Below are 20,488 nucleotides of genomic sequence, written 5' to 3'. Positions count from 1 at the left end.
AGGACAATATGTTGGTGTTGGAGGACCAGATGTTGGTGTTGGAGGACAAGATGTTGATGTTGAAGGACAAGATGTTAATGTTGGAGGACAAGATGTTGGTGTTGGAGGACAAGATGTTGGTGTTGGAGGACAAGATATTGATGTTGGAGGACAAGATGTAGATGTTGGAGGACAAGATGTAGATGTTGGAGGACAAGATGTTGATGTTGGAGGACAAGCGGTTGGTGTTGGATGACAAGATGTTAGTGTTGGAGGACAAGATGTTGGTGTTGGAGGACAAGATGTTGATGTTGGAGGACAAGATGTTGGTGTTGGAGGACAGGACGTTGGTGTTGGAGGACGAGATGTTGATGTTGGAGGACAAGATGTTGATGTTGGAGGACAAGATGTTGATGTTGAAGGACAAGATGTAGATGTTGGAGAACAAGATGTTGATGTTGAAGGACAAGATGTGATGTTGGAGGACAACACGTTGATGTGTGTGTGTGTGTGCCTGTGTGTGAGTGTGTGTGCGTGTGTGTTTGTGTGTGTGCGTGCGTGCGTGCGTGCGTGCGTGCGTGCGTGTGTGTGTGTGTGTGCGTGCATGTGTGTGTCACCAGTCAGACTGTTATGGTGACAAAATAAAATTATAATTTTCTGAAGTTAGTGCTTACGTGTCAGTCAGGAAATACGTGAAGATTGTTGTTGTATATTCTAAATACATCCAATAATAATCTAACTTCATTTCCATGGTGATATTTTCCAGCAACACAACATTTTCATGAAGGACACATAAGATAACTGCTGACCCCTAGTGGTCACTAATGTAGTAACTGCATCCTGCGCACTCATTAATACTCATATTTACATATAATGTACACTGGATTATGTGTTTATACATCATGAATATTCATATTTACATATAATGTACACTGAATTATTTGTTGTGTATATCATGAATATTCATATTTACATATAATGTACACGGAATTATTTGTTGTGTACATCATGAATATTCATATTTACTTATAATGTAAACTGGATTATGTGTTGTATACATCATGAATAGTCATATTTACATATAATGTACACTGGATTATGTGTTTATACATCATGAATATTCATATTTACATATAATGTACACTGAAGTATGTGTTGTATACATCATGTATATTCATATTTACATATAATAAACACTGAATTATGTTTTGGATACATGAGGAATATTCATATTTACATATATTGTACACTGGATTATTTTGATATACATCATGCATATGCATATTTACATATAATGTACACTGGATGTGTTGTATACTTTGTGAATATTCGTAATTTACATATAATATACACACGATTATGTGTTGTATACATCAGGAATATTCATATTTACATCCAGTGTACACTGGTTTATGTGTTGTATACATCATGAATATTCATATTTAATTCTTATGTACACTGGAGTATGTGTTTATACATCAAGAATATTCATATTTACATATAATGTCCACTGGATTATTGGTTGTATACATCATGAATATTCATATTCACATATAATGTACACTAGAATATGTGTTGTAAACATCATGAATATTCATATTTACATAGTATATTGTACAATAGTTTATTTGTTGTATACATCATGAATATTCATATTTACGGATACTGTACACCGGATTATGTGTTGAATACATCATGAATAATCATATTTACATATTATTTAAACTGGATTATTTGTTTTATACATCATGAACATTCATATTTACATAAAATGTACACTGGATTATGTGTTTATACATCATGAATACTCCTATTTAAATATAATGTACACTGGACTGTATGTTGGAGACCTCATGTATATTCACATTTACAGATAACGTACACTTGATTATTTGTTGCTTACATAATCAATATTCATATTTACATATAATGTACACTGGATTATGTGTTGTATACATCATGAATATTCGTATTTACATATAATGTACACTGGATTATGTGTTGTATACATTATGAATATTCATATTTACATATTTTCACTTTGAGATAATGTTACTGCCAACCCACAAAATGATGATTTATTATAATTATTATTATTATTATTATTATTATTATTATTCATGGGATTATTCATATTAGCCTTTAGGAACTTTGGAACATTCCTGAAAAAACCTCCACATGAAATCATCCAAAGTGAAATTATTTTTCAAGATGAATATCTGTTTTTTTTCAGATTAATACTTTCTAATATTTATTAACGCAGGTTAGTGTCACGTGATGTCAAGTTGTCAAGAAATCAGTCCATCATGAAGAAGTTAGGAAAGAAAGATTTGAAATATTCCTTTATTGAGTAGGAATAATATTAATGATATCTCAGTCTGTAGAACATTTTGTGTCAAATAGAAAACACTATATTTATAGACGTTTGGTGAGAAAAATAGTTTGAGATGTGAAAAAGAAAAATGAATATGTGTGATGAGTCATCATATTTCTAATTACAATTAATCTCTTGGCACATGTTTGTCACGCAGAATATGAACAATTAATATTAGTATGTGTGGAATTAAACTTGACTTGATTTTGTTTAGAGAAAAATAATAATACAAATAATAATAATATTAATATTATGCACCTAATAATAATATTGTTATTAATATTATGAATCTAATAATAATATTGGTATTAATATTATGTATCTAATATTAATAGTGTTACTAATATTGTATACCAAATATTAATGTTATTAATAATATTTTGTACCTAATAATACTATTGTTATTAATATTATGTACCTAATACTAATATTGCTATTAATAGTATGTACCAAATTTGTATATTCTTTTTAATATTATTTACCTAATAATAATATTGCTATTAATATTATGTACCTAATACTAATATTATTAATATTATGTACCGAATATTATTTGTATTAATATTATGTACATAATAATGATATTGTTATTAATATTATGTACCCAATAATAATATTATTATTAATATTATGTACCTAATATCAATATTATTATTAGCATTATGTACCTGATAATAATATTGTTGTTAATATTATTAATAGTATTAAATCCCAAATATTCATATTTACATACAATACCAAATGGTAATATTACAAATAATATAAAGTACCTAATAATATTTTTATTAATATTATGTACTTACTATTAATGTTTTTTTATATTATGTACCTAATAATAATATTGTTATTAATATTATGTACCCAATAATAATATTAATATTATGTACCTAATATCAATATTATTATTAGTATTATATACCTGATAATATTGTATTAATATTATGTACCTATTATCAGTATTGTTATTAATATTATGTACCTAATAATATTATTAATATTATGTACTTATTAATAATATTGTTATTACAATTATGTACCTAATATCAATTGTATTACTAATATTATGTACATATTATTTTATTAATATTATGTACCTAATAATAATATTGTTTTTAATATTATGTACCTAATATTATTATTGTTATTAATATTATGTACCCAATAATAATATTATTATTAATATTATGTACCTAATATCAATATTATTAGTATTATGTACCTGATAATAATATTGTATTGATATTATGTACCTATTATCAGTATTATTAATATTATGTACCTAATAATAATATTATTATTAATATTATGTACTTAATAATATTACAATTATGTACCTAAAATCAATTTTATTACTAATATTATGTACATAATATTATTTTATTAATATTATGTACCTAATAATAATATTGTTATTGATATTATGTACCTAATAAAATATTGTTATTGTTATGTACCTAAGATAAATATTATTATTATTATGTGCCTAATAATAATATTTTATTAATATTATGTACCTAATAATAATATTGTTATTAATATTGTGTACCTTCACCTCTATAATTAGTCAAGCTACAAGAGAAATAACTTCTCAGACAATTATGAAAATAAGTGTTTAAACAAGTAATGAAAATTAATAACTGTTTAAACAATGAATGAAAATAACAACTGTTTAAATAATTAATACAAATATAAACTACTCCAAAAAAGTGTTTATTTCTTGAGAAAACAATCTGAGCACAACATGCATCTTTTATGAGGAGAAGAAAAAGTCCTGAGTGTTTATCAAACATCCCAAAATGTTTGTAAAAGTCAAAACAACATCAATGACACAGGTTTGATTTAGGGCTGATTGTGCTTTGTCGACACAACAATCAGGAACCACCACAATAATAACAACATCAGCATCAACAATAAAAACATCAACAACAACATTGACACCAATAACATCAACAACATCGACATCAACAACATTATCATCGACATCAACAACATCGACATCAACAACAACATTGACATCAACAATAACGTCAACAAAAACATCGACATCAACAACATTGACATCAATAACATCAACAACAATATTGACATCAACAACATCGACATCTACAGCAAAATTTACATCAACAATAACCTTAACATCAACAACAAGATTAACAACAACAACAATAACATCATCAACAACAACGTCAACAATAACAGCAACAACAATAACAACATCAACAACAATAACAACATCAACAATGATAACATCAACAACAACAACATCGACATCAACAACTTGATGGTGAAGATTCTAGAAGTTGAAGCTCCAAAGGAGAAAAAAGTTGAAGATTGACTTTCATCATTTTGTATTTCCAACAATGCAGGAAGGAACCATGGATCAGAAACAGTTTTTACAGAGTCCTTCATTCTTGCAGAGTCCTTCTCAGCTTCAACCAGGTCATGTGACGGAGGGAGACTAGGATAGGGTCTAGTGTGCAGTACTACTCAAGTCAGCTTCCAGTCATGTGACGGAGGGATACCAGGATAAGGTGTGGTGTTCAGGATTACTCAAATCAGCTTCCAGTCATGTGACGGAGGGAGACAAGGATAAGGTTTAGAGTTCAGGATTACTCAAGTAAACTTCCAATCAGGTGACGGAGGGAGACCAGGATTAGGTGTGGTGTTCAGGATTACTCAAATCAGGTTCCAGCCATGTGATGGAAGGAGACAAGGATAAGGTTTAGTGTTCAAGATTACTCAAGTCAGCTTCCAGTCATGTGACGAGGGAGACCAGGATTTCTCAAATCAGCTTCCAGTCATGTGACGGAGGGAGACAAGGATAAGGTTTAGTGTTCAGGATTACTCAAGTTAGCTTCCAGTCATGTTACGGAGGGAGACCAGGATAAGGTGTGGTTTTCAGGATTACTCAAGTCAGCTTCCAGCCATGTGACGAAGGGAGACAAGGATAAGGTTTGGTGTTCAGGATTACTCAACTCAGCTTCCAGTCATGTGATGGAGGGAGACCAGGATACGGTGTGGTGTTCAGGATTACTCAAGTCAGCTTCCAGTCACGTGACGGACGGAAACAAAGATAAGGTTTGGTGTTCAGGATTACTCAAATCAGCTTTTGGCCATGTGACGGAGGGAGGCAAGGATATGGTTTAGTGTTCAGGATTACTCAAGTCACCTTCCAGTCATGTGACGGAGGGAGACATGGATAAGGTTTGGTGTTCAGGATTACTCAAGTCAGCTTCCAGTCATGTGACGGAGAGAGACCAGGATAAGATGTGGTGTTCAGGATTACTCAAGTCAGCTTCCAGTCATGTGACGGAGGGAGACGAGGATAAGGTTTGGTGTTGAGGATTACTCAAGTCAGCTTCCAGTCATGTGACGGAGGGAGACGAGGATAAGGTTTGGTGTTGAGGATTACTCAAGTTAGCTTCCAGTCATGTGACGGAGGGAGACGAGGATAAGGTTTGGTGTTGAGGATTACTCAAGTCAGCTTCCAGTCACATGATGGACGGAGACAAGGATAAGGTTTGGTGTTCAGGATTACTCAAGTCAGCTTCCAGTCATGTGACGGAGGGAGACGAGGATAAGGTTTGGTGTTGAGGATTACTCAAGTCAGCTTCCAGTCATGTGACGGAGGGAGACGAGGATAAGGTTTGGTGTTGAGGATTACTCAAGTTAGCTTCCAGTCATGTGACGGAGGGAGACGAGGATAAGGTTTGGTGTTGAGGATTACTCAAGTCAGCTTCCAGTCACATGATGGACGGAGACAAGGATAAGGTTTGGTGTTCAGAATTACTCAAGTCAGCTTCCAGTCATGTGACGGAGAGAGACCAGGATAAGATGTGGTGTTCAGGATTACTCAAGTCAGCTTCCATTCATGTGACGGAGGGAGACGAGGATAAGGTTTGGTGTTGAGGATTACTCAAGTTAGCTTCTAGTCATGTGACGGAGGGAGACGAGGATAAGGTTTGGTGTTGAGGATTACTCAAGTCAGCTTCCAGTCATGTGATGGAGGGAGACAAGGACAAGGTTTGGTGTTGAGGATTACTCAAGTCAGCTTCCAGTCACATGACGGATGGAGACAAGGATAAGGTTTGGTGTTCAGGATTACTCAAGTCAGCTTCCAGTCATGTGACGGAGAGAGACCAGGATAATGTGTAGTGTTCAGGATTACTCAAATCAGCTTTTGGCCATGTGACGGAGGGAGACAAGGTTTAGTGTTCAGGATTACTCAAGTCAGCTTCCAGTCATGTGACGGAGGGAGACCAGGATAAGGTGTGGTGTTCAGGATTACTCAAATCAGCTTTTGGCCATGTGACGGAGGGAGACAAGGATAAGGTTTAGTGTTCAGGATTACTTAAGTCAGCTTCCAGTCATGTGACAGATGGAGACATGGATAAGGTTTGGTGTTCAGGATTACTCAAGTCAGCTTCCAGTCATGTGACGGAGAGAGACCAGGGTAAGATGTGGTGTTCAGGATTACTCAAATCAGCTTTTGGCCATGTGACGGAGGGAGACAAGGATATGGTTTAGTGTTCAGGATTACTCAAGTCACCTTCCAGTCATGTGATGAAGGGAGACAAGGATATGGTTTAGTGTTCAGGATTACTCAAGTCACCTTCCAGTCATGTGATGAAGGGAGACAAGGATAAGGTTTGGTGTTGAGGATTACTCAAGTCAGCTTCCAGTCACATGACGGACAGAGACAAGGATAAGGTTTGGTGTTGAGGATTACTCAAGTCAGCTTCCAGTCACGTGACGGACGGAGACAAGGATAAGGTTTAGTGTTCAGGATGACTCAAGTCAGCTTCCAGTCATGTGACGGAGGGAGACAAGGATAAGGTTTGGTGTTGAGGATTACTCCACGCCTTTCATGAACTCCAAGAACTCTGCAAAGCAACAAGACATGGAAATGCTCACCATGAGAATCATGGCTATTGATCAAGTGATCAAGTTTGCTGTTCTCACCGTCGTAATCGATCTTGCCGTCGTTGTTTCTGTCCCCGTCCTTCATCAGCTCCTCGATGTCGTCTTCTGTGATGTCTTCTCCCGTGGACTCCAGCATGGTCTTCAGCTCGTCCAGGTCGATGTAACCGTCCGCGTTCCTGCAGGCACACGCCCACACACATGACTCACATGACATATTCATGTTATTGATTATGGATCATGGATGATTGACTATGGATTATGGACTATGGATTATGTATTATTGATTATGGATGATTGATTATGGATGGACTATGGAGGAGCATCATTTCACTCCTTGTTGTTGTATTCAATTGTGAAAATGTTTCACTGACCGTCAGCGATTGAGTAGAAGCACTTTTCAAACTCACTTGTCAAACATGCGGAACAGTTCTGCCAGTTCCTCCTCAGACTTCCCCTTGCTGTCGTCCTTCATGCATCTCACCATCATCACCAGGAACTCATCGAAGTCCACCGTGCCACTTCCTGCACGCAGCAAACATCTCACCAGCTCTCATCACTGCACCTTCTTAGAGGTCCTCCTACTTCTCTTACCTGTTGTTACCTGTCTGTGTGTCTTGGTGCGTCTGTGTGTGTTTGTGTGTTTGCGTCATTGTGTGTTTATGTATTTGTCTGTGTGTTTGTGTGTTTGTGTTTTTGTGTCTTTGTGTCTTGTGTTTGTGTGTATGTCTTTGTGTGTTTGTGTCTTAGTGTGTTTGTGTATTTTTGTGTTTGTGTCTTTGTGTGTTTGTGTCTTTGTGTCTTCTTGTGTTTGTGTGTGTGTCTTAGTATGTTTGTGTATTTTTGTCTTTGTGTGTTTGTGTCTTTGTGTCTTCCTGTGTTTGTGTCTTTGTGTATTTTTGTCTTTGTGTGTTTGTCTTTGTGTGTTTGTATCTTTGTGTGTTTGTGTCTTCGTGTGTTTGTGTCTTTGTATCTTTGTGTGTTTGTGTATTTGTGTGTTTGTGTCTTTGTATATTTGTTTGTGTGTCTTCATGTATTTGTGTCTTTATGTTTGTGTCTTTGTGTGTTTGTGTCTTGTGTTTGTGTGTCTTTGTGTATTTGTGTATTTGTGTCTTGTGTGTTTGTGTCTTCCTGTGTTTGTGTCTTTGTGTATTTTTGTCTTTGTGTATTTTTGTCTTTGTGTGTTTGTATCTTCTTGTGTGTGTGTGTGTGTGTGTGTGTGTCTTTGTGTGTTTGTGTCTTACTATGTTTGTGTCTTTGTGTCTTCCTGTGTTTGTGTCTTTGTGTATTTTTGTCTTTGTGTATTTTTGTCTTTGTGTGTGTGTGTCTTTGTGTGTTTGTGTCTTCATGGGTTTGTGTCTTTGTATCTTTGTGTCTTTGTATATTTGTGTGTTTGTGTCTTTGTGTGTTGGTGTCTTTGTGTCTTCATGTGTTTGTGTCTTTGTGTGTTTGTGTCTTTGTGTCTTCTTGTGTTTGTGTGTGTGTCTTTGTGTGTTTGTGTCTTACTATGTTTGTGTCTTTGTGTGTTTGTGTCTTCCTGTGTTTGTGTCTTTGTGTATTTTTGTCTTTGTGTATTTTTGTCTTTGTGTGTTTGTGTCTTTGTGTGTTTGTGTCTTCATGGGTTTGTGTCTTTGTATCTTTGTGTCTTTGTATATTTGTGTGTTTGTGTATTTGTGTCTTTGTGTGTTGGTGTCTTTGTGTCTTCATATGTTTGTGTCTTTTTGTGTTTGTGTCTTTGTGTCTTCTTGTGTTTGTGTGTGTGTCTTTGTGTGTTTGTGTCTTAGTATGTTTGTGTATTTGTGTCTTTGTGTGTTTGTGTCTTCTTATGTTTGTGTGTGTGTCTTTGTGTGTTTGTGTCTTAGTATGTTTGTGTATTTGTGTCTTTGTGTATTTTCGTCTTTGTGTATTTTTGTTTTTGTGTGTTTGTGTCTTTGTATCTTTGTGTGTTAGTGTAGTTGTGTTTTTGTGTCTTTGTATATTTGTGTGTTTGTGTATTTGTGTCTTTGTGTCTTCTTGTGTTTGTGTGTTTGTGTCTTAGTATGTTTGTGTCTTTGTGTCTTGCTGTGTTTGTGTCTTTGTGTTTTTTTGTCTTTGTGTGTTTGTCTTTGTATCTTTGTGTGTTAGTGTAGTTGTTTGTTTGTGTCTTTATATATTTGTGTGTTTGTGTATTTTTGTCTTTGTGTTTGTGTGTGTGTGTCTTTGTGTGTTTGTGTCTTAGTATGTTTGTGTATTTTTGTCTTTGTGTGTTTGTGTCTTTCTGTGTTTGTGTCTTTGTGTATTTTTGTCTTTGTGTATTTTTGTCTTTGTGTGTTTGTGTCTTTGTATCTTTGTGTGTTAGTGTAGTTGTTTGTTTGTGTCTTTGTATATTTGTGTGTTTGTGTATTTGTGTCTTTGTGTCTTTGTGTTTGTGTGTGTGTGTCTTTGTGTGTTTGTGTCTTAGTATGTTTGTGTATTTTTGTCTTTGTGTGTTTGTGTCTTTCTGTGTTTGTGTCTTTGTGTATTTTTGTCTTTGTGTATATTTGTCTTTGTGTGTTTGTGTCTTTGTGTGTTTGTGTCTTTCTGTGTTTGTGTCTTCGTGTGTTTGTGTCTTTGTATCTTTGTGTGTTTGTGTTTTCCTGTGTTTGTGTCTTTGTGTATTTTTGTCTTTGTGTGTTTGTGTTTTCTTGTGTTTGTGTGTGTGTGTGTCTTTGTTTGTTTGTGTCTTAGTATGTTTGTGTCTTTGTGTGTTTGTGTCTTTGTGTCTTCCTGTGTTTGTGTCTGTGTATTTTTGTCTTTATGTATTTTTGTCTTTGTGTGTTTGTGTCTTCGTGGGTTTGTGTCTTTGTGTATTTGTGTATTTGTGTCTTTGTATATTTGTATATTTGTGTATTTGTGTCTTTGTGTATTTGTGTCTTTGTGTCTTCATGTGTTTTTGTCTTTGTGTGTTTGTGTCTTTGTGTCTTCTTGTGTTTGTGTGTGTGTGTCTTTGTGTGTTTGTGTCTTAGTATGTTTGTGTATTTGTGTGTTTGTGTGTTTGTGTCTTTGTGTCTTCCTGTGTTTGTGTGTTTGTATATTTTTGTCTTTGTGTGTTTGTGTCTTTGTATCTTTGTGTGTTAGTGTAGTTGTGTGTTTGTGTCTTTGTATATTTGTGTGTTTGTGTATTTGTGTCTTTGTGTCTTCTTGTGTTTGTGTGTCTTTGTATGTTTGTGTATTTGTGTCTTTGTGTGTTTGTGTCTTTGTATCTTTGTGTGTTAGTGTAGTTGTGTGTTTGTATATTTGTGAGTTTGTGTATTTGTGTGTTTGTGTCTTTGTGTGTTTGTGTCTTCTTGTGTTTGTGTGTCTTCATGTGTTTGTGTCTTTGTGTTTTTGTGTATTTGTGTCTTTGTGTGTTTGTGTCTTTGTGTGTTTGCAGTAAGATGGCGGCGCGCACAGACGCAGCGGCTTACGGCTCTCCATTTCAGTGCTCTTTCTTCCTTCTTTTCTTCATGTTTTTTTTCTTTTTGTGCACCACCTGTACTGCAAACACCCGGTACACCCGCCAGTCACTCTTGGATATCGGTAACTCGCACCAGATATCTGTTTCGAGCGACTTTCACCACGAGCACAACATCCCAGATGACATAGCGAGAGCACAGGGCTCTCCGTGGTTTGTTGTCGGGTCTGGGAGACGGCGCAGACGGCGCAGACGGAGGAGGGAGAGGAAGCAGAAGCGTGGCCGCAGGTCCGGCGTCTTGCTCAGGCTTAGGAAACAACTCCACAAGCCACCTCTACCGAGCCTGTTCCTCTCTAATGCCAGATCCCTTGTACAGAAGATGGACGACCTGGAGTTACAACTTGCTGGAAACCGCTATGTTCGGGACTGTTGTGCTATGATTATCACCGAAACCTGGCTTCACCCGGAAATACCCGATGCTAGCATGCAGCTAGCCGGACGCACTCTGCTCCGCCGGGACAGAACTAAGGACTCCGGTAAGAGCAGAGGAGGGGGGCTCTGTATCTACGTGCATGAGAACTGGTGCAACAACGGGACAATCACTGAACAGCACTGTTGCCCGGACGTGGAGTACATGTCTGTTAGATGTCGGCCTTTTTTTCTCCCGAGAGAGCTGTCTGTTGTTATCATCACGGCTGTGTATATTCCACCGGACGCCAAAGTAAACACAGCGCTCTCTCTTCTGCTGAACACCGTCAACGAACAGCAGCGGGCCCACCCCGACGGTGTTCATATCATAGCAGGGGATTTTAATAAGGCCAATCTGAAGACTGTACTCCCTAAGTTCTACCAGCACGTGAAGTGTTCTACAAGGGGCAAGAACACCCTGGACCACGTGTACACCAACATAAAGCACGCGTACAGAGCTACACCCCTCCCCCAGCTTGGACAGTCAGACCATCTTTCTCTCCTGCTCTCTCCTACCTACACCCCCATCAGACGCCAGGCCAGGCCTATCACAAAGACTGTTATGACCTGGCCTGACGATGCACTCCCCAAACTTCAGGACTGCTTCCAACACACAGACTGGGACCTCTTCCAACAACAGGAGCTGGAGACAGCCACAGGAACGGTGCTGGACTACATAAAGTTCTGCATCGGGAATGTGACTGTGGAAAAAACCATCCGGGTTTACCCCAACAAGAAACCCTGGATGACCAGCCAGGTCCGCACACTCCTCAGGGCCCGCGACGCAGCCTTCAGGTCAGGGGACAGGGCACTGTACAGTGTTGCTAGAGCCGACCTGAAGAGAGGGATTAAAAAAGCAAAGGCGGACCACAGGAGGTGCATAGAGTCCCATCTGTCCAGCAAAAACTCACGGGAGGTGTGGCGGGGCATTCATGACATCACGAACTTCAGAGGCTGCAATATGACAACTGCGGATCAGAGTGCGACACTGGCAGAGGAGCTTAACTGTTTCTTTGCCCGTTTCGAAACCCCCCAGCGACACTCATCTGCTCCAGCCCTGCCCCCGCCCCCACCGGGCTCCGGCGCCACTCCACTCACTGTACAGGAGCACAGTGTCAGACGAGTGCTCCTGGCTGTGAACCCCAGGAAGGCTACCGGACCAGACGGAGTACCTGGAAAGGTGCTCAGGACGTGCGCCCACCAGCTCGCTCCCCCCTCACCAGGATCTTCAACCTCTCCCTGGCTCAGGCAGTCATCCCATCCTGCCTGAAGTCATCTACAATAATCCCGGTGCCGAAGAAGTCTCCCATCACCAGCCTGAATGATTACCGACCAGTGGCCCTCACTCCGGTAATCATGAAGTGCTTCGAGCGACTTGTTCTCCAGCACATCAAGGACCATATCCCTCCAGACTTCGACCCCCACCAGTTCGCATACCGGGCGAACAGGTCCACAGAGGACGCCATCGCTGTTGCTCTCCACTCTGCTCTGAACCACCTGGAGCAGCAGCAGAGCTACGTCCGGATGCTCTCTGTGGACTATAGCTCTGCCTTCAATACAATAATCCCGGACAGACTCTGCAATAAACTGGACACTCTTGGCCTCCCCCCTCTCACAAACGCCTGGATAAGGGACTTCCTAACGGACCGACCCCAGAATGTGTGACTTGGCCCGCACCTCTCATCCTCCCGCACGCTGAGCATCGGCTCCCCACAGGGCTGTGTGCTGAGCCCCCTCCTCTACTGCCTTTACACCCATGACTGCAGTCCGGCCCACAGTGACAACCTTACCGTCAAGTTCGCCGACGATACCACAGTGGTCGGGCTCATCTCCAGGGGTGACGAGGCTGCCTACAGAGAGGAGGTCCTGAAGCTGACGGCCTGGTCTTCGGAGAACAACCTCGCTCTCAACACCAGCAAGACCAGAGAGATCATCGTCGACTTCAGGAGGAGCAGCACCGACCCTGCCCCCCTCTACATCAACGGCGAGCGTGTAGAGAGGGTCCACACCTTCAGGTACCTTGGAGTCCACATCTCTAATGACTTCTCCTGGACAGTCAACACCACATCAATCATCAAGAAGGCTCAGCAGCGGCTACACTTCCTTAGAGTCCTCGGGAAGTACAACCTGAAGCCTGACCTGCTGCTGACCTTCTACCGCTCGTCCATCGAGAGCCTGCTGACCTACTGTATTACGGTATGGTACGGCAGCTGCACTGCAGCAGACAGGGAGAGGCTGCAAAGAGTGGTCAAGACGGCTCAGAAGATCATCGGCCGCCCTCTCCCCTCTCTGACGGACATCTACACCTCCCGCTGCCTCAACAGAGCCAGTGCCATCATCAAGGACAGCACCCACCCTGGCTCTGACCTGTTCCACCTGCTGCCCCCTGGGAAGCGCTACAGGTGCATTAAAACCAAAACAAACAGGCTAAAGAACAGCTTCTTCCCCAGGGCCATAACCATCCTGAACGGACTGCCCCATTGTCCCTCATAACTGCCTTCTCTTCGGTGCAATAACCCATTCCACCAACCACCCTGTTTTTGTTTTTTTGTTGTTGTTTTTTTGTTTTTTTTCATGTATATATTCATTTCACACCATAGTCATTGCACTTCTACATTTGTTATATTTTCATATATTTGCACATTGTTTTTCTAGCATGCACACATCGCACTGAATGGCCTCAATCTCGTTACCTTGCGTAATGACAATAAAGCTGATTCTGATTCTGATTCTGATTCTGATAACTCTTCCGGGATGCTACAAGGTGTAGCGGGGGGCGTCCCGGAAGAGTTAGTGCTGCAAAGGGTTCTGGGTATTTTTTACAAATGTGTTTGTCATTCTTGTTTGGTGTGGGGTCACAGTGTGGTGCATATTTGTAACAGTGTTAAACTTGTTTATACGGCCACCCTCAGTGTGACCTGTATGGCTTTTGATCAAGTATGCGCCGCATTCACTCGTGTTGGTGCGTGCAGAAGCCGCACATTTTATGTGACTGAGCCAGCACGTCGATGGACTGGATGGAAAGCGGACGTGATGACAGCTCGGGGCAGATTTTCGGGAGGGGCACTGAAATTTGGGAGTCTCCCGGGAGGGTTGGCAAGTATGCAAATTAGCGGTGAATGCGGTGTTACCGCGGCACCGCCACTGTATATAATCAGCGGGCCAGCTCTAGTGTTAATTTGATATTGCCTCAAGGGCCAGAGTTTGACAGCCATGCAGTAGATGGTCAGTAGAACATCATGTATGCGAGATGTTCTATATCATGCTGCTTTTAGCATGACGTGTTCTGTAGACCACAGTAAGTCTTTTATGTTGAAATATCACAAGGTGACCTCTTGAATGCACTTTTACTACACAATGCCAGAATAATACTTCAGAAAAGATCTTTATATCAGGATTGTGCAACATTCCAAATTTGGAAATTCCATTCAAGTCATTTGCAGAACCAGAATTTGAAATGAATCGGCTGAGCCCCACAGGAAGTTGACTTAGAATGACAGGAAGTAGAATTAAAATGAAAGTTCTAATACATCGAATTAAATCATCTGTTTTATACAAGATGATTTTATTTTTGTTTGTTCATGAAAAACATTTCTTGTGAAGACAAAATCATGTTTAATGTTTAATGTTACATATTTTATATCCAAACGTAACACAAGTGAATATATAATGTTTGCAGTAGATGAGGGTTTTAGTAATAATGTTTGTATGAAATATGTAACATGAAGATGGAATATACGGTACAAGTGTATATATAATATATAATATACTGTACAAGTATATATAAATATATAATGTACTGTACAACTATATATAAATATATAATGTACTTTACAAGTACAGTATATATAATATACTATACAAGTGTATATAATATAATGTACTGTAAAATTATATATAATATACTGTACAAGTGTATATAATATAATGTACAAGTATATATGAATATACTGTACAAGAGTATATAATATACTGTACAAGTATATATAGTATACTTTACAAGTGTATATAATATATAATCTACTGTACAGGTATATATACTATACGATACAAGTATATATATAATATATTGTACAAGTATATATGATATATGATATACTGTACATGTATATATAATATGTAATATTCTGTAGAAGTATATATACTATATACTATACTGTGCAAGTATATATAATATACTGTACAAGTATATATCATATATAATATACTGTACAAGTATATATCATATATAATATACTGTACAAGTATATATAATATACTGTACAAGTATATATAATATACTGTACAAGTGTAATCCTGAATATCAAAACCATCACCTGGAATTGTGATTCAGTTTCCTTTGATTCAAATGTGTATTTAAATTCTACTTCCTATTTGTAACTTTAATCCAAATTCTTGGAGTTGAATTTGGCGGCGACTTTGAACTCACTCCTGGTTCCTGAGTAGGGTTTATTGTTTGTGTTGATCTGCTCAATCCATGTGCAGTACTACTTAGGAGTCCTAAGTCCTGCCTGGCAAGTAGTGACTCTGGTGCAGTACTACTTAGGAGTCTTAAGTCCTGCCTGGCTACAAGTGACTCTGGTGTAGTACTACTTAGGAGTCTTAAGTCCTGCCTGGCAACTAGTGACGCTGGTGCTGTACTACTTAGGAGTCCTAAGTCCTGCCTGGCAACTAGTGACGCTGGTGCTGTCCTACTTAGGAGTCCTAAGTCCTGCCTGGCTACAAGTGACTCTGGTATAGTACTACTTAAGAGTCTTAAGTCCTGCCTGGCAACTAGTGACTCTGGTGCAGTACTACTTAGGAGTCTTAAGTCCTGCCTGGCAACTAGTGACTCTGGTGCAGTACTACTTAGGAGTCCTAAGTCCTGCCTGGCTACAAGTGACTCTGGTGTAGTACTACTTAGGAGTCTTAAGTCCTGCCTGGCAACTAGTGACTCTGGTGCTGTACTACTTAGGAATCCTAAGTCCTGCCTGGCTACAAGTGACTCTGGTATAGTACTACTTAGGAGTCCTAAGTCCTGCCTGGTAACAAGTGACTTTGGTGCAGTACTACTTAGGAGTCCTAAGTCCTGCCTGGCAACTAGTGACTCTGGTGCAGTACTACTTAGGAGTCTTAAGTCCTGCCTGGCAACTAGTGACTCTGGTGTGGTACTACTTAGGAGTCTTAAGTCCTGCCTGGCAACTAGTGACTCTGGTGCAGTACTACTTAGGAGTCCTAAGTCCTGCCTGGCTACAAGTGACTCTGGTATAGTACTACTTAGGAGTCCCAAGTCCTGCCTGGCAACAAGTGACTCTGGTGCTGTACTACTTAGGAATCCTAAGTCCTGCCTGGCTACAAGTGACTCTAGTATAGTACTACTTAGGAGTCCTAAGTCCTGCCTGGCTACAAGTGACTCTGGTGTAGTACTACTTAGGAGTCTTAAATCCTGCCTGGCAACAAGTGACTCAGGTGACTCTGGTGCAGAGCGGGCCAGAAGACAAGTGAACTTAGATGATGGACTATGAAGGCAAGAAAGATGTGGTGGTTACCATCTTCATCCACCTCATCGATCATCTCCTGCAGCTCCTCAGGTGTGGGGTTCTGGCCCAGCATCCTCATCACCTTCCCCAGCTCCTTGGTGCTGATGCAGCCGTCCTCCGCATCCTGAACGAAGATGTCGAAGGCAGCCTTGAACTCTGCGAGGGCGACCGAGCTCAGGTCAGCACAAAGTGGAATAGACCACCTCCATTTTCAAGAGTTCGCTTTGTTTACCATTTTTCTGTTCATCTGTCAGCTGCTCCACCTGCCAGCAACAAAATGCATCATGTAGCTTTTTCATTTTCATTTTGCAACGCACAAGCTCAAAAATCCACTTAACAAATGTTCACAAATAACTTCTTTCTAATAATTCACTTCTTGGAAGGTCATGTGTAGGGGGCGGTCCCCACATCTGTGGTCCCTTCCAGGGGGAGGTCCCCACATTTGCGGTCCCTTCCAGGGTTCCTCGTTGTTGCCATTGGTTGAGTTTTTTTCTCGCACTTATGTAGGATCTGAGCCAAGGATGTGGTTGTGGCTTGTGCAGCCCTTTGAGACATTTGTGGTTAAGGACTATAGAAGTCAACTTTGATTGATTGATTGAAGGTGCAGAGACATCCTTTCTCAGCGCCACTGGGTAGATACTAGCTTTGATTGGGTCTTCAATACGCAAGAGACAAAGTGCTTTTCTCTGAAATCTGCTGAGAATACTGAGTGCATTGGTACCTGCTCCACTCCAATTTGGCAAAGCATATTCCATAAGAGGTCTTATGTAGACCTTTAAGATGGCAACTCTGGCCTTGAAGGGAGAAGATCCCCAGATGGCTTAGTACATTCAGTCTCTTGACAGTCTTCCTTGCCCTGATACGAGTTTTAGTGACACTCTTTGCAGGCTTAAGATGGTTGTCCATGAAGTAGAGCGGGGGATGTGCCTTGTTGTGTGATCATTTCCTCCATCTTGCTGGTGCTGAAGTAATACACCAGTCAGAGGCCCACTTCCCAACATGATGTAGGTCCTGGTGCAAGCTATTTGTACAGACTTTGCAGGACTTGGGATGACTGCATGAAGGGTGGAAATGAAATGAAAGTTGCTGTTGGGATGTGAGACTAGATCATCGGTCGTTTGATGGGTCTTGTTTGTTTCCCTTCTCAAGCACTTCTTAGGAACCCGAGCCCTTTCCGTTCTGTTGGTACTGTGTTGCTGTTAAATCTGTTGAAACGTTTGGAAAGAATAGGAGAAAGCTCTGAGCACAGTTATTCAAGACTGTGGCTGAGATGCCATGTGCGCCACTTGCTTTTGATGTATCAAGGTTCCGAAGGTTCTTGATGACATCTTTGGCTAGAACTTGTGGGAAGATATTAACTCTGATGTCTTAGGTTGCAGTGATGGTGGAGGGGTTAGTCATCACGACTGGAGTTCTTAACCAAAGTATTGTTCAGACACCCTGCGTTTTCTCTCGTTCCAAGTCGCGCTTGCCCGTCATCTGTGTTCAGATTCAGGATTTATTGTTGTCCGCCACACTCCTTACAAGTTTCCACCACTGCTTACTATTTAAATATTTGAGTTATTCTTCAAGGGGCCAACATTGGAGTTTGGGACGGTGGCTTTCAGCTTTTGTGTTCATCTGGTGGATCCATGACTCTCTTGTGCGGTTCATCTGCCAGTTCTTGTAAGCTTTTTGTTTGGCGTGTACTGCATTGAATGAAGAATAACGAAGCACGGTTAATCTTGTGGGTGTGAACACATCCATGGCATCACTTTGACGCAGGACCATGCAGTGTTTGCTTCTTGGTCTCTGGTAAGGGGCAACTAATGTGCTTCAGAAAAGTATGAGCGCATACCTTCCCAGTCCGCCTTATCATAGAGGGCTTACCTGCAGTTGGAGGTGTGTCGTTTGCTGCGGTGCTAACAACCAAGGGGTCTGAAGAACCAAGAGGAGCCTCCACTGAGACAGTGGCGAGAAGAAGATCAAGGATCCATCTCTTCCATGTCTGGTTGAGTCTTTAAACAAGATCACCCTAAACGAGACCATGAGGATTTATCACCGGCTGCCTGAAACCCATCCCAACGGAGTTCCTCTTGGTACTATCTGGCATCGCACCAGCCGCCCTACGCAGGGAAAACCACACAAAAAGACTTGTGAGTAAGGCCTCGCAAGATCCAACCAATCTCCTGCACAAATTCCAAAGACCTTGGTCGCCTACGCCTACCCTCCCGGCGTCCGTTCTCCCGCCACCGAGCAACTCTTGTTCGACCCAAATTCAACACACTTGAAACATGGAGAACCAGCTGGCAGAAGACTCCCCGACCCCTCAACTCTAAGTCAAACCAAATACAAGCCTACCACAATCCTCGCAAGAACTGGTCAACACTAAACCAGATACGGACGGGTGTTGGCCGATTCAACGCCAACATGCACCGCTGGGGTCTGCGCCCATCCGCAGCCTGCCCATGCGCAGCCAAGGAACTGCCCACCACATCATCCACGAGTGCCCCACCTTTCCCCCACCTAAAGACCTGGACCTCAATAATCTGAGCCCTGACACACAGTGAGTTTAGTTTAGTGCCTTGCTGTCTCATACGAAAGAAGAATAAGATGAGGAAACATATCTTATTTGAATAGTTTATTCCTCCGTTGACTCTACAATATGATGATGCTAAAATAAGATTATAATGTAAAGTCAATGTCTAAAAATAAGTAAATAACTCGTAAAACTAGGGACGGTTGTAGAATAAAATGTTAAATCTTGGCAAGTGGCAAATAGTTTGCGGTGATTTGAAAGAGATTTGATTGGTGGAGAGGACGATGAGGAAGCGTTTTGAGCTGACAATAGAAGAGTAATCCCGCAAAGCTAGCGACAGCTGCTTATGGAAGAATGACATGTAAGAATGGAGTCAATCTCCAAGGGATGATGTATGTTGAAGAACATCAACACGTGGAATAAACATTCCTGTGTGCACTTCCCCTCTGGGATGCGGGAGGACAAGCCGGCGGCTGTCGCTCCAGAAGAGGCCGACTCACAGCTCAGAGATAATGCTGGAATTCCTCCCTGTGGGCAGGGGGGGGGCTTATCTAAACCTGAAGCCCCTCGCTGGCACCAGAGGACCACGGGCAAGCAGCCCAAATTAGCACATGTGAGGCTGCAAGGTTCCAGAGAGGGTCAACCTGTCGTGGACCTCGTCAACGCTGATTGCCAAGGTTCCGGACACAAACATCAGTGGATGCAAAGGTTCCAGAGAGGGTCAACCTGTCATGGACCTGGTCAACACTGATTGCCAAGGTGCCGAACACAAACATCTACAGCATGAAAAAGTTGGCAGTGAGGAGTTAGGAAATGAAAAGACGTACCGCAGCCTTGTATATGTCGTTCATGATGACTCTGGACCTGCTGACGCTGACACAGGAAGTGGGGACAGTCCAGCTGGACAACCTTTATAGCGACTCCTGGTCCCGCCCACACCTCGCAAATGTGTGTCTGTGTGTCATGCGAACAATCCGTCACAATCACCCCGCTCAGATAAACACTCTCAGGGGGCATACTTGGAAAGGAATGAGGCCAGCGCGGGCAGCCTAATCTTCTGGGAGGCGACCAGAGACACTCAACATTCCTCCGCAGCGACACAGTAAGTCTGAAGGGTGGAGGCGACGCTAAGCAGACCGCAAAGGCCCGTGGAGAGAAGAAGAAGACAAGCGGCTCAGTGGCGGGCAGGTGTGAGGCGTGATGGTACGACACACGTGTGTGCAGGAACGCGGGACACGTGGTGCGCCACCCGCGGGTCACGTGTGCCACCACAACACCACAAGAACACAATACAACAA

The 20,488-nt window shown here is 41.0% G+C and overlaps 1 protein-coding gene across 1 annotated transcript; it reads right to left on the bottom strand.

Annotated features, from left to right (window-relative positions):
• Positions 1 to 4,047: 4,047 nt before the first annotated feature.
• On the bottom strand, positions 4,048 to 20,119 carry tnnc1a (troponin C type 1a (slow)). Its single transcript, XM_061923955.1, has 6 exons — positions 20,018 to 20,119; positions 16,905 to 16,935; positions 16,682 to 16,828; positions 7,684 to 7,798; positions 7,316 to 7,452; positions 4,048 to 7,236 (listed from the first exon to the last, which is right to left on the bottom strand). The coding sequence occupies exons 1-6, from the start codon at positions 20,039 to 20,041 to the stop codon at positions 7,205 to 7,207; spliced, it is 486 nt and encodes a 161-aa protein (XP_061779939.1). The 5' UTR covers positions 20,042 to 20,119; the 3' UTR covers positions 4,048 to 7,204.
• Between the last annotated feature and the right edge of the window lie 369 nt (positions 20,120 to 20,488).

Source organism: Nerophis lumbriciformis, linkage group LG01, assembly GCF_033978685.3.
Source record: "Nerophis lumbriciformis linkage group LG01, RoL_Nlum_v2.1, whole genome shotgun sequence".
Lineage (NCBI taxonomy): Eukaryota > Metazoa > Chordata > Actinopteri > Syngnathiformes > Syngnathidae > Nerophis > Nerophis lumbriciformis.
Note: the sequence above shows the minus strand (reverse complement) of the source record. Positions and strands in the feature narration are given on the sequence as shown.

Excerpts from the sequence above, each read along its gene's own strand:
- tnnc1a (XM_061923955.1), bottom strand. The coding sequence starts at position 20,041 with ATGAACGACATATACAAGGCTGCG. Across the intron at positions 16,936-20,017 it reads ACGACATATACAAGGCTGCG|GTGGAGCAGCTGACAGATGA; the intron begins GTACGTCTTTTC and ends TGTTGCTGGCAG. Across the intron at positions 7,237-7,315 it reads CGGCAAGATCGATTACGACG|AGTTCTTGGAGTTCATGAAA; the intron begins GTGAGAACAGCA and ends GTTGCTTTGCAG.